The sequence below is a fragment of the Tinamus guttatus genome, unplaced genomic scaffold (genome assembly GCF_059628265.1).
Source record: "Tinamus guttatus ecotype Peru unplaced genomic scaffold, ASM5962826v1 Tinamus_guttatus_pri_ptg000773l, whole genome shotgun sequence".
In the NCBI taxonomy this organism is placed as follows: Eukaryota; Metazoa; Chordata; class Aves; order Tinamiformes; family Tinamidae; genus Tinamus; species Tinamus guttatus.
The window spans coordinates 236,139-260,609 of NW_028289307.1; the positions used below are offsets into that span (position 1 = coordinate 236,139).

The window sequence follows — 24,471 nt, forward strand, 5'->3', positions numbered from 1 at the left end:
TTTGCTGGAGATTTTGCGAGCGTAAGTTTAAACAGTTTCAAGGTGTAGGGCCTCAAGATGGTGGGGGATTCATTTGCATTTTATATAAAAATAATCCCATCTGTCGATGTGTGTTTTGGCTGCACCAGGAGGGGAGGTTTGTGTCATAGAAGCCAGAGAGAGTGATTTGGAAGCATCTCTAATATACAAGCGATTTGACCAGGAAAGGCAAATTTAAATTAAAAAAGACATATTGAACAAGAATCATATCTGATTCTTCTGGGTACGTTTCATGCTGGGGGAAAAAAAAAAAAAAAAAAAGCCTGGAAAATTCCTCTGATTTGAAGACTGAAGTTTTCAAATAAATACTACCCTAACCTTTCCTGACAAATTAGTTATTGAGGAAAGAATCTTGGCTTCTGGGACAAGGAAGCATCCCATAATGTTTGCTACAAGTTTGTTTGTTTTAATAGCAGATTCTTTTTTTTTTCAGTCTTTAACAGTAAACAAAATAGGAAAAGGACTCCTTGTGCAGTGTGCAAAAGCTTTCTTTGCACTACGACCTTATTGAAGAAGGGCTATCTCCAGTGTCACCACTGGTTGATAGTGGTGCATAGTTTTGAGGGGATTCTGCAGAAAGGAACGACCAACTCCTTCTCCAGCTCGGTGCTCTGTGATTAGGTGTTTGGATAGTGTGATTAAAAATCATACTGTGATTTAGAAACTCTGTGACATCAGTTGTCCCTTCTGTTAGATCTAAATATGCCTCAGACACAAATAACGCTATCAAAACCCAGCTCCTGGGCTTCCTCTCTTGTAAAGCATAGCAAAATGAGTTGCCATCTCTTAATGCTTTCAAAGTGTGCAGCTCTAACTCGGAGGCTATTTTTGAGAACCTCTCCAGAATGCATATGAAATACTTCTTCTTTTTTTTTTTTTTTTTTTTAAGACTCCTTTTCTGGTCTATGCACAGAAGCTTTTCCATGCACACTTTCCTAAGGCAATGCCTGTTCCATGTCCCTCCCTCACTGCTCTCTCTGTTACCTCTAGAAGGGGAACTTCCACGATTCCTCTGACATCTTAGCACACAAACATATGAAACCAACTTGAAAGACAGGTATAGTGTGCTGTTTATCCATACTAAGAAAATCTTTTTGTGTGTATGGAAATTCTCTTGATTTTACCTGACCTGAAGTGATGGCATGTGGAAGTTTCCATTACCCTTTACTTACTCAACAATGCTCAAGAAGCTCCTATTATCTCTTTTTCTATAGTTCATCCTTAAAAAAATGTTATTTTACTTTATATTTTTTTGAACAAATGAGAAATTTGGCATCATGGTAGCAAGTTGATTTAGCAATTTTAAGTTTTCCACATAAGAGATGGATTGACTTCTATGAGCTATTCACATGCTTAAGGTCAGGGTATAGAAAACAATACTCTTTTGACTAGGGACATTTAACATTTTTTTTCCTCCTCAATTCAGGAATGTTTGTACAGGATATGTTCGGATATGTGCTCCTCGCCTTTTTCTCTGTTGAACTGACTTCATTACCTTCAGTGGCCATTTAAACCACTTAACTTGTGAAGTGTCACAAAAAGCAGAGAATGCCGGGAGTTCAAAGACACCCACCCAGGACTGTGTGCAGTTGATATCTGGATATCTCCAACGATGGAGACTCCACGACCTCTCTGTTACCCTGTTCCAATGTTCAATCATGTGATTCTAAAAGTAAAAAGTGTTTTCTTATATTTAAATGATGTTTCATACATTTCCTAGGTTTTGGCAAAAGTATTTTGTCCTGTCACTGTGCACTGTATTATATCTTATTTAATGCCCCTGCCAGGTATTTCTTTATTGAACATTCTCTTCTTCAGACCAAACTGTTCCAGCTCTCTGAGTCTTCACACAGATGATGGATGCTCCATGGCTTTCATCATCCTAGTAACCCTTCTGCAGACTCAAGCTAGAGCTCCATATCTGTCATTCTGGGGAGTCGAGTGCTTTATGGCCACAAGGGCAAATTGCTGGCTGGTGATCAACTTGCTGTGCAACAAATCATCAAGATCTGAATTACTGTTTTTTAACTGACTGACGACAATCTTGTAAGAAGCCAACCTCACCTGAAGCTGTATCTGAGTGCAGTTACACACATATGGTTTAACTCCTGATTGCCTAGTTGTTTAGCCCATCTAAGAGTCATGAGAATAACTCTTAATTTTGGAGTGGCCTGAGATCCCTTTCAGGTCACTTCTGTCCTTGAACATGCCATATAGGACATGTCTACCTTCATGGAGGCTTTTTTAGAGATTTTTTGTGGTGGAAGCGAGCAGTGCTTTTCATCACAGTTGTCTATGTGCGTCTTACCTCCTGTAAGAAGTCAGAGGTGATGGTAAAGTTCTTCTGTAGCTTTAGCCATTTCTTACTGTGGTCTTCAAACTCTTCACTCATTAATGATTTAACATTAAAGAAAATGTTATAGATGGGATGTAAAAGAACGCATCCAGCCTTATCAAGTGGAGAGATTCAACAAATGTGTTCCTCCCCTTGGAAGTCTCCTTGGAAGCTTCAGAAAAGTTTTCTGCTCATTCCTCCTGCTTGCATTGGTAATTGTAGCCTCCCAGTTGCCTGCAGGTGAATTCTCTGGAGCCTCAACTGTTCACATCCTAAAAAGGATTTAGCCTGGAGAAGAGAAGGCTGAGAGGGGGATCTAATCAGTGTCTATAAGTACCTCAAGGGAGGCAGTGAGGAGGATGGTGCTGGCCTCTTTTCACTGGTGGCCACCAACAGAACTAGAGGTAATGGCCACAAACTGAAGCACCAAAAGTTCCACAGAAACTTAAGGAAAAAATTTTAACAGTGAGGGTGCCAGAGCACTGGAACAAGCTGCCCAGAGAGGTTGTGGAGTCTCCTTCTCTGGAGATCTTCAAAACACGCTTGGACGCAGTCCTGTGCCACGTGCTCTAGGTGACCCTGTGTGTGCAGGGGGGTTGGACTAGATGACGTCTAGAGGTCCCTTCCAACCTTCAGCATTCTATGATTCTATGATTCTATGAAAAAGAGCTAAAAGCTGTTATTCAGAGCCTGTTAATAGCAAACCCCAAAAATTAGGAGTAGGGAGAAAAGAGAGAGAGGGGAAAGAAAGCTTTTCTGTTATTCAGAGCCTGTTAATAGCAAACCCCAAAAATTAGGAGTAGGGAGAAAAGAGAGAGAGGGGAAAGAAAGCTTTTCTGCACCAAAAGTAACCCAAGAGACAGGAGCTAAAATATAGCATAAAAATTTTGCTCCTTATAGTACATTTCATTCCAATCAATTAACAATAGCATCACAATGCAGTATTCAGCCCAGCAAGAATGTGACTTTGAAATCTGGAGTGAATTAAGAGAATCTGTGAGGATCCTGGAACTACATTCTTTTTCTTGTACTGTCCTGGGTGCTGAATAGCTGTAAAATTAAATACCTAAGCTGTTCAAAATCTTAGTCTTGTCTATCTGAAAGAACAGAAAAGAACAGATAGAAGTCTACTCATTTTTTTCCTTGTATGATGGCCTGAGCTGACATTATAACTTAATGAGAGAGTAGAAGCACATCTTGCAAGGGGGAAAGAAAGCTCTTTTCTACTACTGAATTTTACTCCTTAAGTAACTAGTATATTACACTGACCAACTCTAAGTGGACAGATGCTAAACAACGATTAACCTGATAAGATTACTGAATCCAAAGCAACCTGATTATCAGTGGAAATGCTTGTTGAGGGGAATCCACACACTGAGGGTTTTACTGGCATAGGTCACCAGTGTCTCATTCAGAGCTGACTACGGAGGTGCCTGTGATGGGTATGAGTGATGCAGATTGCTTTTCTCTTTCATTTTCTATCAGCTTCTGTAAGGACCTCTGGAACCAGGGCTGTCTTCCTACTTTTCTCCACCTGTGGTTAGCCAGATGAATGGAAAAGACATGTTTACTACATCGTTTCCTACCTGGCAAGAACCACTATAATTGCTAGGTCTTGTCATTTTCCGTATGTTTGGCTATGGGAAATGTAGCAGGGGCTTTTCTCAGGTTTTGGAGGATGGAAGGGTTGCTTTTGGTTTGGGACTGCTTTCGGATAGGACTCAGGAAAAAGATATAGAGCCTAGAAAAGAAATGTGGAAGGGAAAAGCCAAATGATCTTCTTGGTACCACCACATTGCTCAGTGGTAGATAGAGGTTAAGTAACTGCCATTGCTGTGACAGCTCAGGATGAACCACTCTGCAAAATCTGCAGAGCAGTTCTGCAGAAAAAAATCAGAAAAAATCTGCAGAAAAATCTGCAGATTTTTCTCCCTGTAATGGCCAAGTTTCTATCATTTCCTTCCCAAGGACTCACATGGAAAGCACAAGAAGCACAAGGAAGGTTCCTCTAGGTTCCATTTACTCTAAGCAGTGGTTATCTCTGTGATGAGTCTTCACTGCAATGAGTGCTGTTGACATATTAAATATGTAAACTGTAAGAGAGGGGAAAAGATTTGTGGATACCTCATTCTCTCACTTATCCTCTAATAATGTCAACAAGCAATTATTTGAAAAGGTTTTCTCAGTGGGTCTCTTCCAGATTTAACCTTCAGGAGGGCCAGACTCCTTTGCAATGGCAAGACAAATGATGCCTGTGTGTTTGTGTTGCATTGAGGATTAACTCAGCTAAGTCTCAGTCAGCAAAGAAGCAGTCTGGAGCTGTTAGCCTGTGTTCAGCCTGGCAGGCAACATGCAAGAAATGTCTGCATGGCTGTGCTAGGGCTGGGCAGGATAATAGAACCCTGGCTTTGGAGTATGAGGGAGCTGGGAAGCTGGGAGCAGTGTGCATGCCGGGGTGGAAAAGGAACCAGGGATCCCACCTGCATAGCAAGCATTTGGAAGCATTGGTTGTTGAAGTTCAAAGAGGGACTTGAAGAGACATTACTGCTTTGGTTCTGTAAAGCTTCTGACCCATGGCAGCAGCTTCAAAGCCATTAGCTACTCCAAATGTTTGCTGTCCTGTGTGCTCCTACCTGTCAAGGTAAATGCAATTTCTAGCAACAATTAAGACTGTGGTTACTCATTGCCATAATCAGGATTTCAGATTCCTTTCCCGGCCCTGGTGTCACTTTTCTGTTCTGGATCTATTGCCAGCATGTTGTGTTAAGAACTCTCTAAAATCAAGTGAGCATAAGCATCAGCTGGCATAACCATAGTTTTCCTAGCTTTCCATATCTTTGGGGCTGACTTTCTCATGTGCTTTCTCCAGGGGCTACCAAAGACATGGGAAAAATGCTAGGTGGGGATGAGGAGAAAGATCCAGATGCTGCCAAGAAAGAAGAGGAAAGGCAAGAAGCCCTCAGGCAAGAAGAAGAGGAAAGAAAAGCCAAATATGCCAAAATGGAAGCTGAAAGAGAAGTTATGAGACAAGGAATTCGAGACAAGGTAGGCTTTCTGTACCCACTGGACGACTGCTAATGCTCAGTGGAAAATGTTATTTTCAGCTGATTTGGGAGCAGTTCCCTGACTACCTGGGTAAAGCTGGGTAATTGCTTTGCTGCACTGAACTTTCTAATCCTGTGCGCTGTCCCTGGAGCTCCATCCCTGATTAAACAGACCTCCCACACTGAAAGGAACAGCAGTATTGAAATAGAGAGTGAAGATAAAGGAAGAAAATTGTGCATTTTTTTCCCCACCATCTGTTAAATGATCACATTATTTAGACCTTACAAACTTTTTTGTCCCTATGTTGGTGCTCTCCAAGCTTGCAATATTGGTTTATGAGAAATGCTATCACTCAGAGTGTTTCTGGGAGACAGAGTGGAAATACTTTCTTCTTTTAAGTGTATTGCTTCCAAGGCTTTCTTTGTGGTTATGGGTGAAATGGGACATATCTACTTAACTTCTCTTATTTCTCATTCCACTGCTCAGTGAGGAACCACTTGAAACAGGAAAAGTTTGTTTATTTGTAGGACTTAAACACTGGCAAGCAGACTCTTCTGTTGCAGTTAATGGCTGACTCTTATAATGTCAGAGTCTGGCCTGAAAAGGAAGTTGATAAATAATTGCAGGGTTCCAGAATGAGATTGAAAAATAATGTATGAAACAAACATTTCTGGGAAAAAATGAGCTTTATTTAATCTAATTGAATACTTGGTTATAGCGCATTAGGCCTTAGGCATTGATGTGTGGAGAAAAAAGGCAGTTCTGTCGCCTCACCCTCAAGATCAGGTCAAGGTCGCCTCTTCAGAGCAAAACAGATTTGTAGAAAAAGGCTTTAGAGCTCAGATGTCCTGGAGAGAAATGTGATTGTGTGTCAGTGGAGGAGTTCCTGGATGTGAAGTCCGGTCTGGTGACTTATTTGACATGCCAAAGGACAGAAAAAATCCCCCAGCTAGAGATAAGATTGAGTATGCATGCTGTGGTATATAGACTGTGTATGAACAAAATTGTGTCAGTACAGTGTCAAACTTATGAGCCAATCCTAACAATTCAGGATGGAAGAATGGGTTATGGTGATGACACAGGGTATCTTAAAAAGAGTTGTCAAGAAGTGTTTCTACAAACAAGGAAACTAGAGGTTATGCTTCTAAGAAAAGAGTGCTTAAAGGAAGTTATCTGCTTGGGATATTGCCAAAAAAAATACTCCTAGGATTTCTACAGAGATGGTATTGAATGCAAGGCAGATTTTCAGGACTTGGCCACAGTCAAAATGGGTGTTTTTTATGATATATTTAAGGAACATATGTATGTAGTATAAGAATTACCTGACTGCATTTATTAATATCTGCAGCACATACATTTAATGAGCTTAGTGAAACTCTATTTGAGCAATGATACCAGTCTAGGTTTGACAAGTAGGAAAGAAAAAAAAAAGTGATGAACTTACAAGCTGCAAGTATCTGGGATCGTGCCATGTTTTCAGTGGTCGCTATCTCTTCTGCCATGCCAGTGAAGTGTTCCCAGAAATGGACGGATTGTGCTTTTCTTGATGGACCTGTAGGGATGCTGTTCTGAATGGCAGAGGTCTGCCTCTGCAGAGATGGTGAGCAGGGACACTTGAGGAAGTGTGGCAAGCTTGCTTTTAGGTCAGCAGCAGGACGTCCTGCCTTGGAGAGTGAAAACACTGGAGGTCAGTTCTTCATGGTTTGTTTCTCTTGAGAAATGGAAGGAACAGTCTCTCACTGTTGTGAGCTGGTGATTGAAAGTCTACAATGAATGGAGAAAGACTAAAGTAAAAGGTTAATTTGCTCATTTAGAAATGACCTTGATCTCTTTAACAATTCCTATGAAACTGGAAATAATCATAACGAGGAAAACTGGAACATGGCTTCCATCTTTCATATATACATATATATGTTATTATTAGCAGTTATGTGTTCAGCTCAAGAAGTCTGAATACTCAGTGATCTTCCTGATAATCTCCGTGCATTTCTCAGATGAAGGAGTGAGAAATATATGAAATGAAGCAAAACTTTATGCCCTAGCAAAGCTGCAGGTGCCTGGGACAAGCCTCACAGTAATGAATTTATGAGCTAATGCAGTTAGTTTGGGTCTTAAGGACAACATTTCTCCCTCTACCAGCTTGTCATGGTACAACATCCTCCTTATGTCCATTAGTCATTCAGTTGTCTCTTGCCTTGCTAAAGCAGGACTGACTGTATTTTGGCTACTGAAAAGCAGCAAGAGCTCAAAACTATCCTCAAAGCGGTGGGTTTCAGCCAGAAAAGACCTGAGCGTGATCCTCTGTCCAAATGCCTTGGCCTCAAGACAGAGCATAGAGTTTAGACCAGCCCTGAAAAAGAAAAGGTGCACTACTTCAGTAGCTATAGCTTATTGCATTACTAGAGACTCTGAAAAAAATAGTGTATTCCCAGAGTGAAAGGAGCCTCCAGTCTTGCTTTTCTTTGACCAGACATACCTGTGTGCTGTGAGGAAAAAGACCGAGGTTTATTTATGATAACAAAGGTTCCTGTTATCCCAGCTGAGCAGGAAGTATGAGGAGTATGGGAGGTTGCAAATGGAAAGTTCAAGAGCTAGAAACGTTAAGATTGCATCCATAAATATAATGGACCCATTGGATGCTATGTAAAGACAGTAGCACAATCCTTAACTGCAGGATTACATACCAGTTATTCATTTAGGGACCTCAGTTCTTCTATTCCACAGGATGAGGCTGACCATGCAGTTGATTAGTAGATGTTCAACATTTTGTCTCTACCATTCCCTACAGTATGAGGTCCCAAGCCTCATTTACTGTGTAGTAATTCAGACAACAACATAATTTCCTTGTTTGCGCTTGTTCTTGTTTGTTCGACTGTTTTTGTTATGTTTTCCTTACCATAGTTGATGAGGGCACCCCACACAAAGGTGAAGGTATCTTCCATTTTCTCTTAAGGTCTTGTCTGGGTGTGGGACAAAGGTGGCTATTGTTGTTTTCTGTGTGCAAAGCCTCATAGTGAGTGAGTGTTGTGTGGCTAAAGCCTAGCTAGCAGAAGTGTGTTGAGATCTTCTTGCAATGAGCTTCGATGGGTCAGCAAGAAATTGTGGGGGCTTCCATATTCCCTTTGCTGGTAACAGAGAAATGATGAAGTAGAAAGTTTGATGTTCATTCCTGCTGGCAGCGTATCACATGGTAGGGTACCATGCTGTCCTTTTTTGGTTCAAGTCCTTCTGTCTCTGGATGTGTGCCATTAATGTTTGTTTCCTCTTCTTCTTAATGGACTACTAAATTTCCAAACTGGTTTTGAAAATACCAGTCTTCAGCAATAAAATTCTCTATAGTATTAGAAATTGCAATTTTATAGAAAATGTCTATGACCCTGGAAAAGCACAAAGACTTTCCAATTCTTTGTAGATGCTTTAGACTTGTGTAATTTCCAGGTCTTCCATGGTTTAAGACTGGTCATATTGGAATTTACATCTAGAAAAATGAGAACATTTGCATTGCTCACAATCGAAAAAGTCCTAATTTAGGGCCTTTGTTCTCCCTAGTTGTAAAGTGTTTCCATAGCACATGTTTATCAGTTTTCTTAATCTGATTGCTGAACTTTCTTTTGGGTCTGAAGCACTCAGACAAAAAGGCAATCAGGATTTATAGCTGTATCCCTAGATTCTTATATGAGATAACCTGCAACATCACAAAATTAATTTCCTTTGAATATTTCATTTGCGTCTTTGTATACAGGACAGGTGCCTGGATGTGAAAATCCTGTCTTGAAAGCAGAGGAATACCCGAATTTGACTCCAGCATTAGTAAACCCATGGAATGTTTTATTCTTGGCTAACTTCAGGTGCAGATATGGCTCAGAAAATGTGCAGATAGGGCTTTAAAAATTCCTACTTAAAAGATTGAAATTTGACTGCCTGAAAAGCCACTTCTGAAGATGGAATCTTCCTTGTGGAGCAAATATATAGTACATTTTTCATCAGAGATTCTTGACAGCTAAAAAGATGTGTAAGTCATAGTCTCTGCTTGTCAAGAGTTGAAGGATCTCATTTGAAGATACAGCTTTTGTGGGCAGTCAATCATGTTCTGTAATTCAAGTGATGAAATTCATGTCTCAATGAATAGAAATGTCCTGTCTGACCTTTTCCCATTTAAATCACTGATACGTTACCTGTGGTTTGAATTTTTATCCAGCACTTGTGATCTAATGAAGCTATGGCTATAGTTGTTCCATGTGTATAACATAAGCTGATTTTTAGAGAGGTCTGTGTTTTGCGCAAATGCAGATGAGTCATTAAATTGACTCGTTAGTTCTGGATATTAAAAAAAAATCAATCAAACAAAACATTTCCCTGAAGGAAATAAAAAAGAGAGAGAGAAAAATCCCTGTTTAATTTAGCTCAGTGCACTTGCTTTCTGTGATGTTGGTAAAATAGTGTCTAGAGACGGGCCACAGACTCTGTGGCTAGAGTCTGCTTGTGATGGCCATGGCATGGTGCTTTGCAGGACAAGGATTATGTTCTGCATGCTGAGAAGTGGATTCTGGGCTGGATGTGAACAGGCAGAGAACCAGTAATGACGAGGATTGAGAAAAATTGCACCCTTAGCAGCAATTTAAATCACAGATTGTCCCGGGTGTAGGCAGCAAGGGCAATGACCTAAGGCATTTAGTGTTCTGGACACACTGGAAGCATTGGTTACACAGGCCAGTGGGCGCTGGATGAAGGCCAAGCAGAATGAAGGAAAAGGCTTGTGCGGATGGAGTGAACGCTGACGTAAGCCTGCAAGTCATTTTCAAACGGGTGTTCAGAGGTATCTGGGAGGTAAAGTGATGCAAACTGTGCTAGGGATTGCTCCTGCCAGAACTTGTGTCCCTGTTAGTTGCATAGTCACCTATGCCTAAGATCAGCAGTCTCCACCGAAGCTTCTCTCGAAATAATATTGTCTTCAAGAAGTGCACTTCAGCAAAGAACAGGAATCTGTGTCACTCCCAAAGAGCTCCAGAGTCTGTCCTAAGCGTTGTAATCCTGGAACTGGTACTATGGAATTTCTTCTGAGCTAACCCCTCTAGATTAATTTTTATATTCCCTTAGAAGCTCCAGGAATGCAATATGACTTCGTCTTCTTGAATCTACCACCTACAAGGTATGGAATTCCCTAGGTGAGCTGAATTGAAATGTGAGTTCCACGTATCATCTCCCAGCACAAACCAACAGAACTTCTTAGCGTGAAAGACCTGCACTGAATCCTCTGTGCCTTGCAGTTTCAAGCCATTTTTAAAACTCGGGAATGAGGGGCACCATTAAGCAATCCTTTAGAACTAATAAACAAACTGATTTATTTTGTCCTGCTTCCAAAATAGTTAGAGGTTCAATTATTTAGAGCTCAGCTGGTACAGTTTACGCTGCTGATTTCCCCACAGATACCTTTTGGGGCTCATTACTCAACTTCATTGTGCCTCTCTGCCCTGCTCTAACTATATGTTGTATGGTAATCCAAATCTACACCAGTAGATGTCACTTTGGATACTTCCTAACTATGTCCCACTGGGTGATGCTTCCGGAGCTAGGGAAATCTTTCTTAAATTGCAGCCTTTTTTTACTGTTATGTACTGACTAAGAGGTCCTGCAGGGTCCTTCACCTGAGCTCACTGCTTCATTGACTTTGACTCCCTGCGCTGGCCAGCAAAACCCACACACATTGCTGGCACAGGACTGGATGGGTTCATCTGCTTAGGGCTGGCTGCAAAATAAACATTGTCTGAGTCAAAAGCAGGTGAGATACAGTGATTGTTGCTGGAGTTTAACAGGGCAGGACATCTAAACAGTGTCACAAGGCTTCCTGGCCACAGCCTCTTGAAATATCATTGCCAGACATTCATCTCAGCTGCTTGGAAAGGCTTTTTGCAAGTTCTTGTCCAGCACCATTACAGCTGAGCACCGTCATGATGCTCAGGCAGACACTGATGCCTTTCTGTCATATCCCAGCCCACTCTACAGCAGTGGCCCAGGATGACCCATTATCAGGAGACCTATTTAGAAAACAATATCCAATATTTTCATTGACAGTCTTCTCCTCTGCTCTTCAATACATCCCTCCCTTAGTCCAGAAGCTCTTAATCCAAGATACAATATAAAGAAGACTGGATGAAGCAGTAATTGAATGCAGTTTATTGTCTGACCACACAGTATAGCCTTCCTTTCTGTAACCATTTTTCCCCTGTCTGAGCTGCTTTCTCTTTTTTCTTCTTCTTCTTCTTTTCCCTTCTTTTTTTTTTTCTTTTTTTTCCTTAGAGTCAGTAAAAGAGAAAAGATGACAACTCTTCAGAGCAAGAATGTGTGACCTTTGTAGTGCAATTCTATCTTTACAGACCACTGTTGCTGGACAGAAACACTATATACAAGCACTGTGTATTACCCAGAGTTTCTGCATGTGCACATTTAAGATTGGATATGTTCACTTTAAGCAGAAAAGGATCTTTTTGGCATGTGCAAACGGAGGAAGATGAAGGCAAAGGGAACTTTTGCAGCATGCACAGAGTCTTTCTTCATCCCACTTTCAGTCCTGGCCGTGTCTAGTCCAATCTGAGACTTTCACGTGAGGACATATCCTTGTTCAGGTGCTAGGAGTGAAAACTTGTGTGATGAGGCGTTTGATGTTGCTCATTGTGGTGGTAACATTCATAGTCATCCTGTTGCTGATGGGCCAAATCCACCCGATGAAAGGTAATGAAAAGCTAGCTTCAAGCCTGCCTGTGTAGGAAGCAGTATTAATCTGTATAAATGAGGTTTCTCCTTCTTCCAAAAAAAAAAAAGCCAGGGCAGGGCGGGGGGCATTTCTTCACAGCAGTTTAGAACTTGGAAGGAGCAAAGACCGTCCCGTACCTGGCACGGTACAGGGTCTTCCATTACTCCTGGCCTCTGTTAGTGGCTGCCATGCTCACATCTGGCCTTTTTTATCTTCCCTACCTGCAGCGCTGGCACCACGTCAAGTCAGCACTTGGCTACATCCCAGCCAGGGCATAAATCAGTATCTCTTCTCCCAGTGTCAAGAGAGCTCATTCACTGATTTTCTCCTTTAGAGAAGAAAACATTCTTTCCTCAGTGTAAATAATAGTAATTACTATAATATTATATAGTAATAATAATAACAATAACAATATAGTAATTAGTAATAATAATAACAACACTTCTTTCCTTGGTGTAAAGCTCCTAGTCAGAATGGTATGAAATCTATATATTTGGAAGGAGGAGCTCTGGCTTCCCTCCAATACATCCTCACCAGTCTTTCCATTCGTCTGATCTTTAAAATAGACAATTCTGTCCTGCGTCATGCTGCTTGTGTCAGTCTTAAAGTGGAGATAATAATAATGCAAGTAATTTAATCAGTACCATTGCCTGTAATAAGTACAACTACATCATCGTTTTTCATGTAACTTCATTTTTACTCCTAGCTTACAAGTTGAATGGGAGGGGAAAGACTTATACAGTTGCTAGTTCTTTTCTTTATGTCAAACTAATTGAAGGACTATGAAGGTCTCCAAACAGGATTTAAAAGTCTGTTCCCTTTTTGCTGCAGCCAGAGAACTGCTGTTACTGTTCAAAATAAGGTATTAACCATACAGTGTCTCCCACACTGGACTTCCATTATCTGAGCCTTGAACGGTCAGCTAAGTCACTAGGACTTAATGAGACCAGAGGAGCTGCACCTACTTGGGAATGCAGCCCGATGTTTCCATGGCTCAGCAAACAGGTGCATCATTCGTTATTGTTGAAAGTCATCACAGCAAAACTCCTCCTCTGAAATGCTGCTTCTTAGAGCTAAATCACCTTCTGATTTTGGGCTGGCCTCATCGTGGACTTACGCATCCTGTTTGACATGGCTTTCAATTTCATCTGCCTTGGATCTAGGGCAGTCAGTGAGAATTAGTTACACCACACACTTGAAGAAGGAGGGTTGACATGAGACCACATAAAAGTTCAGTTGTAAGGCAGGGTGAGAAAGTTTGGGGTATGTTTTTATTGTTGTCCTTGTGTAGCCGTGGCCTACTCTTGCCAGCATATTACCCATGGACCCTATTGCTGATGGCTAAAACTGTGGGGGGGGGGGGGGGGGGGGAAAGAGGGAGCAAATTTATGCACTTCTCCCGGTTCACATGACCTTCCTCAGGACCTAAGGAGCTTTTTCCCTGCTTCCCGGGCTGGCTTTGAGAGAAAGCTGATTTCTTCTTGCCAGCTGTAGTAAGTTGTGTTCTTACCAGCAACAGGCCACTGTTGAAGTAGTCAAATGACTGTGGTCTTCCTTCACCAAGTCACAGTCTGGGTGAGACAAGCTGGCTGCTGTTGGGGAAGCAGCTGGAGGTATGGGGACAACATTTCCTCTTTCATCATTTTCCCTGCGTGCGATTTTCCAGGCTCCCCTCGCTTTTCATGTAGCACAACCCTTTCTTCACACAAGAGGAGGGATATTCCAATCCTGCTTCTGGAGCAAGCATCACCCAGGCGATCAGAGGGCTTGCAGAAACAGGATGCAATCATGCTAGAAAGCCCTGAGGCATAGTGAGGTTTCCTAGTTTATTCAATACCTGCTGAAAGGGAGACTCACTGAGAAAGTGCTTTTCCAGAGTCGGGGAAAGGGAAGGAGGAACACCTGTCAGCTCCAGTCCATCCAACATCTCCTGGAACTGTTAGCATGGTCTTCAAAAGAACGTCAGCGTATTCCAGAGACAGGTTTTGTAGTCTTGGCTCTTGCAAGCTCCCCAGACAAGTTCAGTGTGTCTGGAGCATCTTAGACAGGTAGAGTCATCATGGGGCAGAACTAATTCTTAAAACTACTTGGTACCAGATAAGTCTGTAGGATCTCACCAGCCATTAATGGCTTCTGGGTTGTTTCTTTCAGGCTCAGATAGCTGGGAGCTAAATTATGCATCATCATTAAACAGCAGAATCCAGATGGTGGGAGGATTCTTCAGTGAGAGATTGAAACAGATAACAAATCCAAGTAAAGGTTTGAGGTGGGACAGGCAGGTGACAAATTGTCCTTGAATGGAGCTCTTCATCCACACAACAGCAGAAAGCCCAGTGGGCCTCATACATTATTTTTATTCAAGAGTAGTATGTTTCCTTTCTGCTTTTATTGCAAAAGGAGCAGGCAACAGAATTTATCCGTTTAGACCATAAACCTGGGCATCAAAGGGAAAAGTGGCAAGACTACTGAAGAAGACGCAGAGGATCAGTTTCATCCTGTCTGTGTGTCTGATCCAGCTGCATATCCTACACATATTTTCACACCTGATATCTTCATGTCTTTGCTTTGCTCTGATGTTGTAATTACAGTTCCTATGCACTGTATTTTGGAGAAGGTGTCAGTTTTGTTGAAAAGAGAAAAAGCCAACCGCCTACAATAAAGTTCAAGATGGCACCTCCACTTGTGGCAGTCAGTGGAAGAGCTTCTAGCCCTGTGCTCCCTGCTTCCTTTGAGCTTGGAAATTCAGCTCAGGCTGGAAATACAGATCTGCCCAAGACTTAGATTTAGCTGAATTCCGCTCTGGAAATGGGTCTGTGAATCTTATGGGAGCAAGGAAACACTAATGTTCTTACTCTGCTTGATGGCTCTCTGTATGCTGTGACCTACTTGCTACCACCATAGCTCTTCTCTAGGTGTTTTGGCTCCTGGATGGCTTTGGCAGGGCAGACGGAAGCAAATATTGTAAGAGGGAGAGGTGTTTCTGAGGCATGCTCAGATGTCCACAAAACCTTGCATGTGCAAGTGTGAGAGAACTCCTGCAAAAGTGAGAGAACTTCCTGGCCATGTAGAACTCTGCCAGCCTGCTTTTTTTCTTTCTTTCTTTTTCTTTTTCTTTTTCTTTCTTTTTTTTTTTTTAACAGTCAGGTTTGCTTTAGTGGACTGCAATAAGTTTGACAGTGTTTTATAAGCCAAAAAGAATGATACCAGTGCCTTTTCTCCTTCTGCAGTCTTCCAGCTTTCTCAAAACTGTCCTTTCTAATTTAGAGAGACAATTTTCATTACTAGCTATGCTGTCTTCTTCAATAAATGAGGCAATAGCCTGTATTTGATTTTGAAGCACTCTCTGCGTTTTTGGTCTATGCTTTTGCTCTTTATTTGCCTTTTTTCTATGTCTTGTGGAAGGAGGGAGCCTCCAGAGGAGAAACTCAGTGAAAATCACAAATCATGCTGAGAACTGTCAAGGGGGTCTTTGTGATAAATACCTGCTGAGGAAGTCTGATTTGGCCTTGGGCCCTCAGCTGTCTACAGGCATTGGAAGAATGGCTATGCTATCTCAAGAGCAGTGGAGGATTAGACTAGGGGAGGGATGCTGTTCCCTGATGATCTTCGTAGGTGTAATTGCAAAGGGAACCATCCTATTGTTCTTAGATTTCAGTGCATGGTGCAAGGGTCTAGTCCTCCTCTGGAAGCTTGTCAGGGAAGGATGGTCTGCAAACAGAAGCAGATGAAAAAGTTGTAGTCTGCCTTTGGTTGGAAGATTCCTGTCATTCAGATCAAGGGCTTTTTAAATGAGTTTTAAGCTCATTCTGTGCTACCAGGTGTTTCCAGGCGGGACATGTTGGGTGGCAGGAGTAGATGACAGCTTTCTTCAGGTTGATCTTGTAGAGGATCTCACACTATGAGGAGGAGAACAGGGACATGACTGGCCCTTTCTTTCTCTCTCTGAGGGAACTTGGGTGCCAAACACCATTGCAGCAAAGTGCCGGTGGATCATGGAAGCAGGGCTCAACCTGCTAGCCTTTGTGTTGGCTTCTCTCCTCTCTTCATGTGTGGTTTACATGAATTGGCTAATTAATCAAAGCATTTAATCTCTTATGTCTTCAAAAATGAAAAAGAGATTACATATATATACATATATGTTCTTCCCCTCCTAGTGAATAGTGAGATTTCCAAAACCAGCTTCCCCAGGCAAAATTCAGCTGGTTCTCACTAGAAACCCGAGTTTCTGAATGCTGAAAAGTCACCAGAGATATCTCTAAGCCTGCCTGTTCCATCTAGTACAGTTGGAAATACCTCAGCCCAAGAAAAGAGTGCAAGGACTATCATAGCTTTCTGGGAATCTTGTAGCTTGTGACTCTTGAATTGCCCAAGTCACTACCGTGACTTACATTTGTTAATGAGAATGGGTCTGTCCAAAAACTTTTTGGTTTTCCTTAGTTTTTAATTTAGTGATCTGCATCACCACATTGGCTTTAGAGGTATCACAAAACAAGCAGCAAAAGCATGTTGCCAGCAATGTCAACAATAACTTGTAAAACAAATCTAGGTCTGCTTAATGGCGTTAAGATAATCTACGCTTGTTGGAAGCTGATATGCAAAATGTTTCAGGCTCAGCGACATCATGTTTCCTAACATAACCCACCACTTTTCTTTTCTTTTTTTTTTTTTTTTTAAGTCCTAGGGATTTGAGCACCTCTGGGGCTTTTCACGTATTGTTCCAATATATTGCTGCTGATGCAGGCAGAGATAGCCTTTTATGCACTGGCTTTAAACTGTAGTTCAGAGATCCTCTCTGCCCACTTCAAGAACATGTATCTTGTCAAGTGTGAAGGAGCAATGTTGGAGAAATGCTGGCATGCTGCCATAACCATAGCAGACCTATGAAAGGTGATGTTGATGTCTGATCTGAGTAAAAATGCCCAGATACAAAAAACTATGTATTTTGCCTAATGAAATGATTCATTTGACCGACAACAATTTGTTTCTTCCACTGCTAAATAAGTACATTAATTAGAGCTCAGAGGTGGCCTTAGAAAGAGATTTGATTTTTTTTATTCAAAAATTAAATGTAAAAATCCAACATTTTTCCTTTGTCTGACATGGAATAGAACTGGGGTTGTAAGTATGGCTTTACTGGAGAAAGGCTGAAGCAAGGCCACTCTGTATATTTATACTTCATCTTCCCAGCAAGCACCAGCCAGCAGGAAATTCATTTCCACATTTCACGCATACTTCTTTGCTCTGTTAGGAGTTTTCCAGATATTTGTTTGCTGATGACTCAGAAGTAGCAATCTCCTTTAAGCCCTGCGCTGTTGTGCACATATGTTTGCAAAAGATGCTGACAAAAATTCCCAAAATAGAAAGCTGAAGACTTCAGCACGGTATAAGCACGGGTTTGTAGGCACCCCCTAGGGCAAAGCTAAGGTTTTTCCCAGTTAAGATCTCTAGCCAATGTGCTACTCAGTTGCATTTCCCTGTGTCTTTTCTAATCATGACAGTGCAGTAAGGCAACTGCTTAAAAGGTATTAAAAATGTCGCAGGTCCCCTGATTAAAATCCAACCTGAAAGCTCTGAAGTGCTCGCAAAGTGGAGGAACAGTTATTACAGCATGTGAGTTTTGTCAGGAGAAGTTGTCTCTCCTACTTCACTGCGCTCAAAGACACAACAAGCAACTTCTCAACGTGAATGAGAAATCAAGAAGCTGCATTGCAGAATGACTGTGTAAACAGATTAACTTATGAGCTAGCGTTGAGCTGAACAAAAGACTACATTGGATTGATTTATCATGGTTTTAATTAATAATGACTGGCTTCAGTGGTCTGATTAAATCAGGCAATTGCTGCACTTACTGGTGATGGTGCTCCTGAACTAAGCTGTCTGTCTTCTAAAAGCTGCCAGTCTCAATATCATGCAATATTGTCCTGATTGTACTGGCTAAAACCTTCTGTGGTTGGAACCTGAAGGCCAGGTCCTAGTCTTGGGTTGAGGGTAGGAACTTGTGCAACTCAAGAGTCACAGTGGTTTAAAAAGTGTTAAATAATTCTGCCAAGGTAATGTCCTAATGATGACAGCAAATATCATTAACAAATTTGTATCACTTCCTGTCTCTCACTCTTCACATATGGAATCATCTCACTGTGAGGAATCATCACAGCAAAAGCAGGAACAATCTTCTTTTGTGTCTAGGAGCCTTATCCAATGTTGAACCAATGCCCTCCTCCTGCTCCTGCCTCTGGCAAGATGCAGAAACAAAGGATTTCCACTGCTCATAAGCTACCTAAGACAAGTTACCTGCTTAAATGCCTCCCTGGAAAAGAGGGAAAAAATTAAGATTCCATTTCACTGAAAGTCACAGTATGTTGCTGTTTATAAGCTTTAACAGGTTAATATACACAACATGTTTTCTCACTTAAAAACCCACATTATACTAGCTACAAATTAAAGTAACCGACAATTTTATTTAGAACTCGTAAGCTACATGAAAAATTTCCTGCAGTATTTGACTTGCTTAAATGCAAATTTACAGATTAATAGAGGAGCAACGATATTGTTATGCTAATCAGACATTTTTTATCTTTTCCACCCATGACTGATTTTCCCTTTCTTTTGTTTCATTTGTGTTGTTCCCTGTTCCACCCACTCTGTCTCCAACCTTGTGCAGAAAAAAAGCTCTTCAAGATGTTCTGCTGAGATCCCTATTCTGTAAGAACTAATGGTTTTGTTTCTTTATGCACAGGCAGTATGTGTATTCTTGCCATGGATATTGTCAGTACTGTAGATGAGAAGATTTTGCATTGCTTTGTGTGTAGATACACAAACTCCTTGTGCATGTGTGTGAAGTGGGTCGTCTCTGGCTCATATACCACAAAATATCAATCTTTCTGCTTATCACACAGCCTGTTCAAGATTCTTCTTTCTTGCAACAACATCAGCAAATGTCACTCAATAATGGAATGTCAGAATCTAATATGATATATAATGTCTTCCTTTGGGATCATATGTGAAATGGGATCAAGAATCTTTCCTCTGACCTTTGGCCCTCTAATTCATAACCTAATTATTCCTAACTTAAGTTCAGTTAAAAGAGTGGTATACAAAAGTTAAGCCAAGATCTAACAGCTTTCCCTGAGTGAAAAAGGAACTTAAACTTATATGTAAGTGTTGGTAGTTGTTTAGGTGCGAACTGTGGCCTGGGAGCAATGGACAGGACTAAATACAGCAGATGATATGACAATCCCTTGTTACCTTAAAAATCATGACAAACTTTCTGAAAGTCGTATTTTGGACTGTGGATGTGGTACAACAGTCTTCCCATGAAGACCTGGTGAGTTTATTCCTTGCTGGGAACATGTGAGTTGCTCTTCAGCTTGGGGCCAAGCCCATGTCTGTGCACACCAGGTTTCTGTCTGCTAGTGAGCAATTCCTTTTGTGTAGAAGTGGTACCAGTGGAACCTAAATGAAGGTAAAAACAATGCTCTTTTAAACCCATTTTGACCCTGCTCAGATGATGAAATACTGACCAGCTAGACCGTTTCCATTATCAGTGGCTGTGGAGGTGTCTGTTCTGTATAGAAGGACATCTCCATCCGTGAGTGGTCAAGGACCCGGTGCATGTTCTATCCTTAGATGGAGAGCAGTGAGTTCAAGACAAATCGGCCCTTCCGCTGACACCAAATACTGAATTCTACCCACCCTCTGATTCCAGGCAAAGCTACTGGCGCTTTTGAATCTGCAAATGGAGATACACTCCTACTTCTCAGGGTGTTTTAAGGAGGAATATGGCAAGAAGTAGAAGGTGCTCTGTTACAGTACGAAGAAGGCTGAATAATGCTCCAGTGTGTACCCATTGGTTGGATCATTGCAGTGGTAGATGTGTGAGATTTTCCTAAGCACAGCCCTCCTTCCCACAGGAGGAGCAGAGCTCAGGGCTTGAGAATCAGGGCTTGAGCAAGCAGGTGGAAAACAGGAAAATCATTGGTCTCCTCATAGAGAACAGTCATGAAAAAGCAATGTGCCCAGAATCTTATCCTGGAGGCACAATCTCATGACACCTGCCGTGATGGTAAGAGCTTGACCTATGCCTGGAACATTAGGTATTGCTCCTCTTGAAGAACCAAATGTATGGTGCTATATCATGGTGAGGTGTTTATGAACAGAGCATGAGCTTGTTGTAATTGTTAGGCAAAGAGAGTGGGGGGAAAGGGAAGAGAGGCTGGTACTCCCTACTGAAAACATCATGACCTTCCTGTGGTATGATGGTAGCTGAACACTTATGAATCAAAGTTCTCATGCCTCACATACAAGACAGAGTGGAAGCTCTTGTTATTGTGAGCCATCATGTAGTGCAGTAGGGAACAGCCAACTAGCTCTTTAGCTTCTTAAACAGCTCTCTGGAAAGAAAACAACCTGCATTATCATGGCAAAGTTCAACTGGAAAGACGTATGTTGCAAGTCTGTTACTGACAATGCTAAAAGCATCCTTGGAAAGATTTTTCCTAGCTCAAGAAGTGTTGCCTTCACACAGGGGCTATTCTATATTAGACCTTGTCTTGACAAATAAAAAGGAATTCATCTCATAATGAGAGGTGGGTGGTTCTTGGATGCAACTGATCATGGCTTGAATATATTTGCTATTTGTAAAGCTAAATTTAAACAGATAACATTGATCTAGTATTTCCAATGAGTGCAATTAAAAAGTTCAAAAAAAAAAAAAAAAAGGACACAACAATCTTGAGGACCGCATTTAAGCTTTTAAATGCTTTTAAACATTTTATACCTTACCAGGTACCTGCCACTTTCTATAAAGAACCTTGACAACCTTAGAGGTTACAAAAATCACCATTGAAATACAAACTTAAAAAGGGGAATAGGAAAAGAATCATATAATCAAATTGATAAAAAGCACAGACATTTGTAAAGAAAGAAAATGGGCAGAAGCAGGACTTTGGGGCTAGCAAAATTAAAGACAATAGAGTGGGGTTTGTTTTAAAATTCATCAAGAAAAATAGGCCTAACAATCCTACTGATGTGCAGATGGAAGATGCATAACTGCTAATGATAAATACCTAGCAGTGGTCAATAAATAATTTTGTTCTCAGTACAGGATGTACAAACAATGTATTTACATTAATGAGATGGCAATGAAATAAAATATTATATTTCAGTCATAACCAAACATGATATTAAATAGCAGATGCACCACATGAAAAGAAGAGAGTACCTGATAGCATAAATAATGGATACCAGGGCAGTGAGATCAGTGGATAGGAGGCAAGATAGAATAGAAAAAGAAAAAAAAGATGATTCCATTAAGCTTCTATTTGCAATCCAAGCCTCAATTTGGAAGACAGATTCTTGTAGATCGCTAGAAATTTGGTTCATCACATCACAGCTGATTATCAGGTTTCTGAGACTGTGTGATATTACATCTGAATTATTAGCCTTAAATAGCATATTTAATGGATAAAGGTATTACAGACAAAATCCTTGTCAGCAAGCACAAGACTTTGACTGAGCCTTGTGATTAGCCTTTGGACCTAGGTCTACTGAGTGTTTTTATTATGGCGATGAAGACAATCAAGTATAAAGAAAGGACAGAGAATCTGTTTCCTTTTCTTGCAAGACAGATCAAACATAGGAGTTAACACCACCCCCAGAAAAAACACATACATGAATCATTGTGTGACAATAGCGTGTAGTAGGTAGATTTCATTTCAATTCCAGCCATTCCAGTCTTTGATTTGATTGTGAAAATAAAAACTGTTCTTCCACTTTCAAAAAAACGCAGCTTTCCTCAAAACCATGGCTGTACCATATAAACAAACAAACAAAAAGAGATAAGAGAATAAAGGCTATGTATTTGCTGATAATATATGTTTCCTAGTGTTAGAAATGGCTTTGTGTTATATCAGATGATTTAAGGCGAGAATGAAGACTTACATAGTTGTGCTTTGCTGATATTACATTAGGTACATAGTTCGGCTTTTCAGGAGTTTTAACAATTTCAGCAAGGGAGCTAAATTGAAAAAAAATGCATAATTCTTCCAAAACAACAAAATTATCATGCTCTTTTATTAAAGTCAATAGCAAAGCTACCATTAGCTTTGACCTGTATCTCCATACCAGAGAAAGTTTCATTGTGATAATGAAAACAACGTTTAATTCAGATCTAAAGACTCATATGGTAGCATAGGTAGGCTTTTTTTATGCTATGGTAAAGCATAGGTAGGCTTTTTTTTGTATATATTTCATAAAGTGTCAAGGCCATGTCTTTATTCTGTAATTGTACCCCCCAAAGCAAAATACAAGGAGCTGACACATATTTGGAGGTTTTGGAGGCTATCACCAGCAGCACGTGACCATAGCGATGTCAGTCCAGTAGTTACGACAAATACATACATGAAGAGCATTCACAACATATTTCAGTTTTGCTTAAAAAAGACCCAGAAACTGAAGGGTGGAACATAAAGAATGGGAAGACCCTATGGAAAAGTGTTCCTGTTGTGAAAATGTTGCAGTTTGAAAGCCGTAGTGGTAGTGGTGGGCGGGGAAGGAGATATCAAATCAGTATCGGATTCACAAACAGACGGTGGACCATAGGTCTGATCGCCTTCCTAGGAGCAAATCGAGTTCCCAAATAGTGTGATCAACTATAAGCTCGACCCTGGCAGTATCGGATTCACGAACAGCCTGTCAACTGTAGGTCCGATCGTCTCCCCCCAAACAAGTAGTCAAGTTTACAAACAGTATGATTTATTCAGATGCAACATTTACAAAGCAGGTTTCAGATGTCAGTACAGGAAATTCTCTTCTAGAGTGTGGGGTTTTTAGCTAGCCCTGATATACAAATGTGCAATCATCACTCATTCCAGAAGATGGGAGAGGGCTCTCAGTCTCAAGTCTCCTCAGGCGGCGCACCAGTCCGAGGGGAGGAAAGGGGGATCAGCCTGTCGACTGACCCAGGAGTTACGATGGTTTCTTCCTCCCCTACCTTACATCCTTAGTTCACCTTTTATACTTTTCTTTACATTCAGGTGGAGCTTGAGTGACTAGAGTCATACTTAATATTGTTAATGATTGGTGAAAAAGTTTCTCGCTTTTATTTAAAGGTACAGTCAACTGAAAATCTAGAGTGCATGCTCGGTGAGGGGTGGTCGTACCTTGGAGGCGGGTAACTTTTGGGATGGAGGTGTGGTTTTCACATGATAATGAGCAAAGTTCAAGCAAAGTTCATCCAAAAGGAGTGATTTGCCACCTTTGCTGTCTCAGCACCGGACATGTTATCGTATATCTCCCATTAGACAGCCACTGTGCGGCTTATCAGCGGCCCAGCACAGGGAGTGCAACAGAGTTTGGCCACGGTGTCTTCACGCGGCTCCATCCTCTGTTACTCCCCTTTGCAGCTGTGAGGAGGGCAGACTGTGTTGCCTAGGGAACTGTGGAGGAGATGAGTCCATGCGTACCAACCATCCTGGAAGTGTCAACTGTGTATTACCCCAGGCAAGCTTCTGTAATGCCAAATCTTCAGTTAGGCCCTAGTTTTCCTCTCAGTTCCTGCTTTCAAACAATTCTTCCACAAACAATGCTTCCACACTGTAAGGTCCTGTTCTCCACACTGCAGCTTTGCATAAAAGATTTTTAGCAGACATGCCCCCAAGGACTCAAATGTTTTGGCTGAGTTAGAAGAAAACACAGACCCCTGCTCATGATCAATATATGTAAGTCTTTAAAAATGTATAATGAATGATTCCAGTATCTAACTCTATCAGGTACTTTTAAGTACCTGAGAGGTGTATCAGGTACTTTTTTAAGTACCTGAGGGAGGATGGAGCCAAACTCTTCTCAGTGGTGGCCAGTGATAGGACCAGAGGTAATGGGTACAAGTTGAAACACAGGAAATTCCATCTCCATGTGAGGAAGAACTTCTTTCCTGTGAGGGTGCAAGAGAGCGTCTCCTTCTCTGGAGATCTTTAAAAGCTGGCTGGATGCCACCCTGTGCCACATGCTCTGGGTGTCCCTGCTGGAGCAGGGGGTTGGACTAGATGATCCCTAGAGGTCCCTTCCAACCTCAGCCATTCTGTGATTCTGTGATTCTGTGATTCTGTGACCATGCAGCATTTGGTTAACTAATAATTTATTTAGTGAAGAAATGCTTCTTCAGATTGAGGAATAATCATGCCACATACAATACTCACTCTCTCTTCCTGACCAAACTGAGCATCTTAGTTTCTTGAGTTGATGCTCAGTTCAGTCACTAAGTGGGACTATGTCACAGACAGTTGAGTGGAAAGATGTTGCCAGA

At 41.3% G+C, this 24,471-nt stretch overlaps 1 protein-coding gene across 1 annotated transcript in view; it reads left to right on the top strand.

Moving 5' to 3' along the window:
- CPLX1 (complexin 1) overlaps positions 1-24,471 on the top strand; it is a 102,164-nt gene that overhangs the window by 56,840 nt on the left and 20,853 nt on the right. Inside the window, exon 2 of the mRNA XM_088537452.1 lies at positions 5,244-5,419. Within this exon, the coding sequence (XP_088393578.1) occupies positions 5,244-5,419 (176 nt within the window). The remainder of the gene's footprint in view (positions 1-5,243; positions 5,420-24,471) is intronic.